This window comes from Mobula birostris, chromosome 5 (assembly GCF_030028105.1).
Source record: "Mobula birostris isolate sMobBir1 chromosome 5, sMobBir1.hap1, whole genome shotgun sequence".
Lineage (NCBI taxonomy): Eukaryota > Metazoa > Chordata > Chondrichthyes > Myliobatiformes > Myliobatidae > Mobula > Mobula birostris.
The window spans coordinates 33301840-33314012 of NC_092374.1; the positions used below are offsets into that span (position 1 = coordinate 33301840).

Here is a 12173-nt window from a genome sequence, read left to right on the forward strand (position 1 = left end):
CCTCTGGTTCATTATGTAACACCCATCAGTTTAGCTGATCCCCTCATAGGCTCAATGACAAACTGCTCTAAAAAGCTATCTCTTAGGCATTCAACAAACTCACTCCCTTGAGATCCATTACCAACCTGATTTTCCCCGATTGACCTGCAAGTTAAAATCTCCCATGACCACCATAACATTGCCCTTTTGACACGCCTTTTCTGCTTCCTGTTGTAACCTGTGGTCCACCTCCCAGCCACTGTTGGGAGGCCTGTATATGACTGTCATCAATGTCCTTTTACCCTTGGAGTTTCTTAATTCAACCTACAAGGATTCATTCAACATCTTCCAATCCAATGTCATATCTTTCACATCCTTAGTTTATATTAATGACTAAAAAGGAACATAATACAAAAGCAAGATACTGCAGTAGCAGAATAATTGAAATAAACGTGTTCAGATGAAAGATATCCGTTCTTAAAACTATGCTTGCCTAAAGACAGCACTGTAGTATATGCCATCTTTTAACAATGTGCAGCTAAAAGGGTAGAAGTCTCAGTGTAATGCAGCATAAAGCAATAACTTAACATAAATGGTCAAGGACAGAAATGCACAAGTATTACATGGCAACTTTCATGGCAACAGTAACAGTCCCATTAAAAATTGAAAAGATTTCACATGCCCTGAAACATGATGCATCTAAAGTGCACTAATAATTGATGTCTTAAAGCTTTATCTTCGTATTTTAATTAAGGAATAGAGGGTCCAAGCACACTTCTGTATGCCCAGTATTGATTTCCACTGCTTCTACATTCAAGGACTTGGCAGAAAAATCTAAGCCTAAATATGCATGGGTAACTAGATTATTTTCAGTTAAACTTCCAGATTAAGACAGCACTGGAAATCCTATCCTATGATTAACAGCAAACAAAAGACCAAGAATTTAACTTTATAATAATAATGCCATAAAACTGTCAGTTAATCTCACATAACCAGCTATCATAAATACAACCAAAAGCACTGCAATTACTTCTGACTACACATAAATAACATAATAATAGGAATACAGCCATTTACATTGATTACATCCTTATATTCAAGGATAAAATAAACATCAGTTACTCAAAATAATGATAGGTTAAATTAATAGTTACGTTTCCAATAAATGGACAAAAAATAATCAGATTTATTATTTATTGGCAATAGAACAGTTTTATTTCAAAAATAATTGATTTCACTGAATCAAATGAAAGGATTTGGAATGCACTCTCTGATCAGCTGGATACAAATTAATGGCATCACTGAAAATTAGATCAGTATCTCAAGGGGAGGAAAATGAGTGTCATGGAGAAGATAATGAGGAGTGGGACAAAATGGACTGCTGTTCAAAATGCCGGAGTCTGAGTAGAACAAATTATCCTCTCAGTAATGAAGTACTCATTGATTCTATAAGCTAAATAAGTCTGAGCAAATTATTCTTGGGTGGACCTCTTATGCAATAAAGATGAACTCTTCACAAGCAAAAGAAAAATCTGTAGATGCTGAAAATCCAAGCAACACACACAAAATATTGGAGGAACTCAGCAGGCCAGGCAGCATCTATGGAAGAGAGGACAGTCGACGTTTCGGGCTGAAACCCTTCATCAGGAAAGATGGACTCTTCACCTCTCAATCTACCTTCCCATAGCTCTTGCAAGTTATGTACTTTTGTATGAAATTATTCATCTAGAAAGCATGCAAACAACAGCTTTTCAATGCATCTCAGTACATGTAACAATAATAAACCAATTATCAATTACATTTTCTACACCCCTGGAAAGCTCTTGGCTGGAAGATTGTAAACATGGGCATTCTACATGATCTTCAGTACTCAGTGTTTTCCAACTGAGCATAAATGCAGTTTCAGATCAAGAAGAACTGCCTTCCAAGAGACATTTTTCTTTTAAACCAACAGAACAAAGATTGGAGGGCAGGGGCAGGGAAGGAGGAACATCCAAGGGGTGCTATTTGATAAAAGTCCAAGCCATGTTGCAAATCTTAGTGTGAAAGATCAATCTTTAACAGTTCTTCCAATGTCATTAAACAAGAAAAACAAAACTTGCTGAAAACACTGCAGTCAGGCAGCATTTGTGGATAAACCAAATGATTTGTTTCATGCCAATAAAACATCAGAATTTAATGATGAAATCTATCAAGCAGAAACTTACTTAGAAACTTAGTAAGAAACTGCTTACTTTTCAAAAATTTTTCACTGGTCTGATGAATTATCCAAGATTTTTGAATAATTTTATCATGCTTTGTATTTTGGTTTTAATATTATTTTTTAAGATACAGTGCAGAACAGGCCTTTCTGGCCCAACTAACCGCTCTGCCCAACAACCTAACTATTTAATGCTAGCCTAATCACAGGACAATTTACAATGACCAATTAACCTACTAACTAGTACGTCTATGGACTGTGGGAGGAAACTGGAGCACCTGAAGGAAACCCAAATGGTTATGGGGAGAACATACAAACTCCTTACTAATGGCGCAGGAATTGGAATCCGATGCCCAGAGCTGTAATATCATTGTGCCATTGTGGTGCCCCAAGTACACCCTCAATAAGGGGGGGAAAAAAGTCTAAATTTCAAATTAGCAAGGTAAATTGGAGAATATGACTCATTACATAATGAGAATTTATAGGTGAACTTCATATTAAAACTCAAAAACTGTAAAGAACAAAATTAAAATCAACAGTTTTATCAATTTAAGTACCCAGGGTTCCTAAGATCTAAACTATTAGTAACGCAATTCCTTCAGCACCAAGCTTAAAGTCAAAGCCTCATTCAATGGCTCTCAAGCGTTGATGTTCAGCCGCCAAAACTGTACGTCATCTTGGGTAAAGACCCTATGAAGCAATTTAGGAGATAAGCAGATACTGTATCTACAGTATTTATCCTTCAAACCAGCATCACAGACATCCTTGCCGTGGGATCTTGCCATGTAAAGTGGATGCCACTTTTCCTATTCTACAGCAGTTGTCATGTCATGAAGTATTTCACTGGAGAGAGAACACTAAGACTTTGAAACAAGTATACAAATGTCATTAATTTTTTTCAGAAAAGTAGTGGTTTAGTATATTAATTCTTGTTCTTAACTTTTCCCCCTTTTTTTATGTTCACAGGACATGAACATCATTGGCAATATCAGATTATGTGTAGGTGCAATTGCCTTAGTGAAGCAGACGTGCTTTTACAGCAGTTCAGTGTTGTAAAATGGCTACTGTTGCTGGAGTAGATTTTTTTCAGTTTCAGTTCTGTTTTGAAAACTTGGGTTACTTGAATATAAATTCCACATCTGCTATGATTGGATTTAAATTTTGATCTTTGGAAGAATGATCAGAAATCCGTTAATCTCATAATTTAAACATTATGTTAGCATATAATAGTCAAGTAACTAAGCATTTTTATTCAAACTTATGAGGGACATTGTTCAGAAATTACCTTTTAGGAAAAAATTGTTTTGGTTAAAAATTGAAAACCACAACACAGAAGTTTTAATTATATTAATTTACTTATTAAAGAGAACACAATGGGCTGAAACTGAAATCCCAAAATTAATTTTTGATCAGATCATTTAAATTCTGAAACAGGAATCCAATCTGCAGACTTCCATCTGAAACAGGTGTAGATTAAGGGACCCGAGCAAATTGTTCACATCAGATGTGCTAATCATTTAAATAGTACTTGAACACCAAATCCCTTTGATGTAGAATCATACATTGTTTTTAAATAATTTCCTGGGTCTCAGAAATCCAGCAGGTAAAAGGAGGAGAGAAGACCTAAATCAATGAAGTAATTTGCCTTTAAGCTACTGATCAGCCAGGAGAAATAGGAACAGTTCCACTAGTCTGCAAAGCTACCCAACAAAATCCCTGCACCGTCCAAACATCATCCAGTGCGTGGTCCGCTCCCTGAATGAAACACGACACCTTACCAATCAACCCCACGCCACCACCCAATCACTGCTGCTTTCCTCTTAGTTAATACACATTCATACTCTGCTTCCATCTTACTAGACCCAACTACTCTTAAAGTCAGTTTGTTGGATTTCCTCCCCAAAATGCTCCCTATCCAATCAGCCTGACTACAAATCGTAAAGTAGAAGTTACAGCATGTATCACTGTTTCCTAATCTCACAACTTGGGTTCTCAACCATAAAACAGCACTCTTTACAGTTCACTTAGAAAACCCTGTCAACGAACCAACAGTCAGAAGTTTAACTTACGTGGAAAGATTCGCTGGATTTCTCTCTGGATTTGAGTTCTGCATAGATCCTTTTTTTCCAGATCAATCGACTGTTGTTGGCAATTACAGAAGAGATCCAAAATTTGTTGACTTAACTGCAAAAAAAAACCTCAAAATATTGAATCTTATCTCCAAATAACCACAATTACATTTAACCTAAAAATGTAACTCGTTGCAAAGATTTTCTCTTGAATCATTTGTTAAACTGTAAATATTCTATCACAGTAATTAGAGCAAAGATTGGATAACTTTAACAGTGCTTATAAATAATCTCTGGAACTTTTCAAATAGACAACATTACTAAAACAAAATGATGGATTTTAAAATTCTATGTAAATTTCTTGGTAACTCTAAACTTAACAAAATAATTGGTTTGAAAATCAAAGATAATTGGAAGCATATGTAATAATGCAAAGACATCCAATAAAAACACAAGAGAATACCGGAAAAACTCAGCAAGTCAGGTGGCAGCTATGGAACAGAATAAAGAGTCAACAGACCTGATGAGGGTCATGGCCCAAAATGTTATCTCTTTATTCCTTTTCATAGATGCAGCCTGACATGCTAAGTATATTCAATAGAAACATATCTTTCTGATTAAAATTTCAATTGTTACTTACAAATGATATCACCACTTTTCTCTTTAGAGATACCAATCCAAGATTCTGTTATTTCCCATATCTACATCTTTTGGTACAGTCAATCACTGTACCAAAGTGATCCAAACCAAAGTTGCTAATCATTATCTGCTTACAGTCATGATACGTTATCATTCTAGTAGTCTAGTGGTTGGCACAATGCTTTACAGGACAGGCAGTTGAGGTTCAATTCCTGCCACTGTTGGTAAGGAGTTTGTACATTCTCCTCATGACCACGTGGGTTTCATCCAGGTGTTCCGGTTCCCTCCCACAGTCCAAAGACATACTGGTTGATAGGTTAATTGGTCATTATAAATTGTCCTGTGACTAGGCTAGGTTTAAATCGGAGGAATTGTTGGGCGGCGCAGCTTGAAGGATCAGAAGGGCTATTCTGCGCTGTATCTCAATAAATAAATAAATGCTGCTCATCCTCTTTCTCACCTTTATCCAATAACTGTATACTGTCACCAGCTGCAGTTTCAAATTACATTCACTTGATCACCAGCTCTGTCCTTATGACATACAATTTGAAATTTTAATTCCACATCCACTACAACACAAAGAATCTTCAGTCCTCAAAACATGACTGGACCCTACCCCATCTCATCCTACTTGTTACGAATGATGTGGTTTCCAGTAACACTATCCAACTATAATACTGTTTTTAATAAAACAAAATAAACTTAGTACATTGACATCTAGAAAGGAGTTTGAGAATTTTTCAGTTAAAATACAATACAGATGTCAAGAAAAATGGGTATTAAAATGTAGTTGTTTAAAAATGACACAGCAATTAACCCATTTTAACAAAAACAAGAGATATCTCCAGGTTTTGGCCAAAAGTAGAGGCCAATTAAGCATTCATGAAAACAAAATGAAAACTTAAGGCAGTTACAAATGAAAGTCTTATAAACGTTACAGGAATACATTTTTGGACCTGCAACTTCAAGCATTATCCCTCTCAATACAGCTTTTGTCTCCAATAACTTTTTGGTTGATTGTCAAATAAAAATAAATCCCATTTTAATCTCTCTGTTACCAGGAACATCAATCCAATAAAACTTGATGCAAGATCAAGGAACGTAATCTCTCAGTAAGGCCTTCTGAACTCATCAATTCCAGATTTCTAGTCTGCCTTTTGCATTTGCACTTAAACAAGAGATTCTGCAGATGCTGGAAATCCAGAGCACGAATTTCCCAATGTTACTCCATTTATACCTCCTGTCTTTTGAATAAAGAAACCATTTCTTTTCTACACCATCATCTCTGCTGTCATTTAATGCCTTCCAACCTATACTGGAATTTCTAATTGTTCTTTCCTTTCATTTTTCTCTGTCCTTCAACACATGATTAAAATCTTTTTTTTTTGTTCTTATGAATAACCAATTATCTGAAACATTACATCTGAAATTCTCTCCTCAAAAACCAATGCCTAACTTGAATATTTTTTTAAAATATTCTTATTTACCTTTAGAGTACAATGAAGAGATTAGAATAAACCTGGCTCCAATCTAACCTACAGTTATTCAAGTATAATTTTGTTTACCAGATACACCCTCCATAAGAATCAGATTTCCTGTGCAAGCATGGTTGCTTTTATATCAGACTGCAAAATGGAATTTTCCAAAACATGTTAGTGCCTTCCAGTCAATTCTAGTACATGTTGTTCAGTATTGAGTAGCATGTTACTATAATATTTATTACTGAATCAATACCTTATCTCCAGCCCCTTTGAGTGAATTTTGTGGAAACTCAGCAAGTGGAAGCAGAGCTGATATTCCGGGTGAAGGTACAGAATTCCTGTGGTCAACTAGAAAAGGCACTGATCTGCCAGATGGTTGAGAAGATGGTGACTGAAACCGTTGGCGCTTAACTTCATAGGGACTGCTCTGGTCATCATTTCTTCGCCTGTAATTCAAATTAGATTTCTTGTACATTAGCTTATTAAATTAGACATTTAAAATTAAATCCATACCTTTGAAGTCTATAATTTCACTAGTATTGACAGGAAAGTCAGAAACTTACTATTTCAGATGTATAAATATAACGAAGCCAGTGAGCAATGTTTGACAAGGTGTTGCAAATGAAGCTGCTAATCAAGATAAGAGGCCATAGCATTACAGGAAAAATATTAGCAGAATATTAACAGAAATATTAGAATAATGTCTAATTGGCAGGAGAGATAGATTGAGATTAAAGAGGGCCTTTTCTGGTTAGCTGCTGGTGACAAATGGTGTTCCACAAGGGTCAGTGTTGGGAGTACTTCTTTTCACATTATACAGAACGTCAATGATGTGGATGATGGAATTAATGGCTTTGTGGCCAGGTTTATGGACAGTACAACGATATTGATAGGTAGAGGGACAGGTTGTGTTGAGGAAGCAGAGGCTACAGGACAACTTAGATTAGGAGAATGGGAAAAGTGGCAGCAGATGGAATATAGTGTCAGGAAGTGCATGGTTGTGCACTTTGGCAGAAGGAATAAAATTTTCTAAACGGAGAGAAAATTCAGAAATCAGAGGTACAAAGGGATTCGGGAGTTCTAATGCAGGATTCACTAAAGTTAACTTGCAGGTTGAGTTGGTGGTAAAAAAGGCAAATGCAATGTTAGAATTCATTTCAAGAGAACTAGAATATAAAAGTAAGGTATAATGTTGAGGCTTTATAAGGTATCGGTCAGACCGCATTTGAAGCATTGTGAGCAGTTTTGGGCCCCTTATCTAAGATAGGATGCACTGGTATTGGAGAAGGGACAAGTGGAGATTTACAAGAATGATCCCAGGAATGAAAAGGTTAATGTATTAGGAGCATTTGAAGGCTCTGGGCCTCGAAACCTATCAAATATTGAAAGGTCTAGATAAAGTGAATGTAGAAAGGATGTTTCATATAGTGGGAGAATCTAGGACTAGAGGGCACAGCCTCAGAATAGAAGGGCTTTAGATGAGGAGGAATTTCTTTAGCCAGATGGTGGTGAATCTGTGGAATTCATTGCTACAGACGGCAGTTAACTCAAGTTATTGGGCATACAGTGAATTCCAAGTAATTGGAATACATTGGGCCTAGTATATTTTGGTGCAATTAAACAGCTGCCCCAATTAGCTGAAGTTTCATGGAAATAGTTAAAGAGGTATATATAAAGACAAATCACCATTTAACTGAGTAACAATTTATGACTTTAAATAATGTACAGAATAAATTAGAACACTACTACAATACTATAAAACTGTGCGTTAGTTCTCAATAGTTATCCACAGAGAAATCCATCTATGTTCTTTTGATTGATTGTAAGTGAACAAAATCAGTGGAAACACCTAGTGCAGATAATGGACTGCCTTCATACAATGCTTTTGAAGATTGTATCCTCCAAATCTTCATTTTCATTGTAACATTCAAGATGATTCTCGATACCTCCACAATTCCTAACTCGTTGAAGTAGTGAAGTTGTTTCGTTTTCACTCCCAGCCGTTTTTGGCATCTCCAAGCCTGAATGCTTTAAACTGCGGTGAGCAAAATAGTTCCAAATTGTCTTAATGCTTATTTCTCACTAACTAGCACAGTGGTCCTCAACCTCCCGGCCGCGGACCAATACACTGCCGCGAAGAATGCAGCCGTGGCCAGAACGCACCCAGCACATTTTTAAGAAAAAAGTCAAAATAAACAGGCTAATTAATTAGGTGCCGTCTGGTACGCAAATGTCGGCCCAGATCAGAGGTGACGCAATCGGCAATCACCTCTGATCTGGACCGACATTTACATGCTGGGCGGCACCTAATTAATTAGCTTGTTTATTTCAGCTTTTTTCTTAAAGATGTGCTGGGTGCATTCCGGCCACCGCTGCACCCCTGCATGCTTCGCGGCAATGTATCAGTCCGCAGCCCGGAGGTTGGGGACCACTAAACTAGCAGTGACAAAAATCACTGCTTTTTGAACACAAACACACGCAGTTAACACTATTTAAAAACTGATCACTCTCAGCATGGTGTGGTGTCTAACAGCCACATAAGTGACTGCAACGGATGTTAGGTAGAAACTGTTTGGCAAGTCTCCTGCCCCAGTTAAGCTATTTTCTTAATTTAGATTCTGTTCTTTAGTCGTCCCAAATAAATGGCTCCCTGATAAACAAGTGGCCCAATTAACAAGAATTTTTAAAGTGGAGTTTTGATAGGATCTTGATTAGTAAGAGCACCAAAGGTTACAGGGAGAAGGCAGAAGAATGGGGTTGAAGGGGTTGATAAATCAACCATGATGGAATGGTATAACAGATTTGACGGGCTAAATGCTCTAATCTGCTCCTGTGTCTTCTGTTAACGCTCCATTGTGTTTATCATCAGTTTGAACATTGAATAGGAGTACAAGAAATTTATCAAGTTTGTTTCCCTTTTACACTACTGAAAGTTACAGCACAGACGACACAGTAAATATTGTAACAGTAGCATACAAGCTGTTTACAAAGAATAACCATACTACACTGCCCCATATCCCAACTCTTTCCTAGTGCTCTTTTAAGTTGCCAACAATTCATCATTTGCCACACTTGGCTGGTAACAGCTGTGTATTATAGAAAACAATCTAATTTGTAATATTCTAAAAGCAGATACTCTATAAAATGAAAAGCTGGGCACAGAAATCAGATTTTATTTTAGCGAGTATTTAGGTGATCATTTCTGTGCAATTTGATAAAGAAAAAATCAGCGACATCCAATTTCCAGCTATTGGTCCATGTGATGTTACTTTAAGAGCATATACATCATAAAATAAAACAACAGTCTCTATCTCTACTGACTTCTAGTGAGTTCAAGGCCATCATGCACTGGATGATTTTTTTTCCCCCTCTCTACCCCTCTTTAATCCCTTGAAATTTAAGAACCTTATCTGGTCATCCCTCATAGGAAATTATTAATGGCTTTGAGTGTGGAAAATTACATCTCACAAATTTGGCTGAGTTTTTTTTTAATTGAAGAGGTGACCAATAGGATGTACAAGGGCAAGTGGTGGCCATCACATGTAAAGTTTTTGACAAGGTCCTACATGGTAGGTTAGAAATTGGATGCAAAATTGACTTGGTGGGTAGGAATCAGAGAGTGGTAATGGAGGTTTGGTTTTCAGATTGGAAGGCTGTGACCAGTGGTAAGCTACAAGAATCACTGCTAAGTCCTTTGTTGTTCCTTGCATGTACTGATGATTTGGATGAGATGACATGACAAGTAGATGACAGAAACTGGTAAAACAGACTATGAAAGATATACTGTAGATCAACTAGCAGGGAAGGGGAGGTGGAATTTAACTCAGACGAGTGCAAAGAGATGCATTATGCAAGTTAAACTAGGCCAAGATGTGCATAGTGAATGGTCGGGCCCCAGAGATTGTAGTTGAACTGAAAGACCTTGGGATTCAATTACAGAGCTCCCCTGAAAATGGTAACACGGACAGGCATGGTGGTAGTGGGGAAGATACATAACAGGCTCACCTTCATCAGCTAAATCACCGAGTGTAAGAGTCGGGACATCTGTCACAGTTGTACAAAATGCTTATTAAGCTGCACTTGGAGTATTGTGTGCAGTTCTGGTTGTACACTATAGGAGAGATATGATTAAGCTAGACAGGGTGCAGAAAAGATTCACAAGATGTTACCTGGCTTAGAGGGCATGTATTGTCAGAACAAATTGGATAGGCTGAGTATATTTTCTCTGGAGGCTGCCAGGTGACATGATAGAAGTATATAAAATTATGAGAGAAATACAGTAGATAGAGTAGACATGCGGAGTCCGTTTCCATGACAAGGAGATGTAAAACTAGACGGAAAAAAAACTCTTCTGTGTAGTCAACTCTATGACTTAAGATTTCCCTTCTACATAGTCGATTTTAACACAATCAGACAAAAATAGTTTATCCATCATCAATTCCAATATTAGTTATCTGACCAATCCATCACAAGACCTTGTATTTTATATAGATTTTACAAGTATTAAACATCAGAGATTTCAATCACCCCAATCCTCATTCTTAACTATTCAAAATATTTATAGCAAGTACATCAACTCATTCTGATTGAAGATCACTGCCCTGAATTATTAACACTACTTCCTTCTTCACAGATGCTCCCCGAACGGTCAAGTTTCCCAACATTTTCTAATGCAAATAGCCACACATGACTTGCCACTCAAAAAAGGCATGCTACTTCCTCTAATTCATACCTTTCAAATAGCATTTAATATCATCCCAATAAAACAAAAAATCTGCCGTCAAAATCAAGCTGCCTCACTCTTCTTCTCAACATTGGTACCACATTAGCTTTTCTCACATCCTCCAACATCCAAGGAAAACTGGAACACAGTAGAAAATTATACAAAAATATCCACTAAGTCCTCTTGAAAATACCCCTTGGTAATGCTTCAGCTCCCTTAACATCCAGACTCTAATACATGTTCTCAGGAATTTACCATAATAAATCTACTGCTCTGATCTAACCTCCCTCACAACCCCTCATCTTAAAATTCATCATCCTTTCGAGGGCTGTACTTTTCATTGAGGTACAGTAGTTTTAAAAAAATACAAGATATACTGAACAAAACTTACTTCCTGCCATGATTACTGGGTAGAGCCAGTGAAAAGTTAGGGCACATATTACTGAAGGGCCACACCCGTGGTGATTGTGGAGCAACGACTCCCGCCAGGATGGTACCAGAAAGGCTGCAAATAAATAAATGTATTTTTTTAAATTAGATAAATTACTTGCATTTGTTGACACATTTTAAAAAAATATTGAAACCTCTACAGAGCTCCCAAAAAGTTAAGAGATTTTGATAGAGTAGACATTATGAGAACGTACCCCTTTGTCCTGAAGGGTATTTCCAGGACCCATCAATATTAAGGAAGTAAACCAAAAGGAAATTCAGAAACAAAAGTCTTTAGTTGGAAAGTAATGGGAATTAACCAGCATCTTGCTGTCCTTCCAATGAAGGTTATATTTGCATACAAAGGAGAGAACAAACCGGCATGCTAACAAAACAAAATGAAGGGATGTAAAAAGGAAGTTAAAACTCCTACATGGAATGATTTGACTGAATGGCTTATTTTGGTCCTGAACGTTCGACTTCTACACAAATTAGAATTAAATGCAACTGCTTTAATCAGAAGTGCTTTTAGACTGGCAGAGAATCACACCAGCTAGATTCTTTTTCATAAATCAGAATATTGCTACTATAAATGTGATGGGGAACAACTCAGATCAAGCAGAAGCTGACTAAATAATCAGTTTTTTCTCTCA

At 36.9% G+C, this 12173-nt stretch overlaps 1 protein-coding gene across 5 annotated transcripts in view; it reads right to left on the bottom strand.

The window, feature by feature from the left end:
* tent2 (terminal nucleotidyltransferase 2) overlaps positions 1 to 12173 on the bottom strand; it is a 52757-nt gene that overhangs the window by 32793 nt on the left and 7791 nt on the right. For all 5 annotated transcript variants that reach the window (XM_072257830.1, XM_072257829.1, XM_072257827.1 and 2 more), the window contains 3 exons: positions 11483 to 11596; positions 6622 to 6814; positions 4249 to 4363 (listed from right to left, as the gene is read on the bottom strand). In XM_072257830.1, coding sequence (XP_072113931.1) covers positions 4249 to 4363; positions 6622 to 6814; positions 11483 to 11529 — 355 coding nt within the window. In that variant the 5' untranslated portion in view covers positions 11530 to 11596. The remainder of the gene's footprint in view (positions 1 to 4248; positions 4364 to 6621; positions 6815 to 11482; positions 11597 to 12173) is intronic.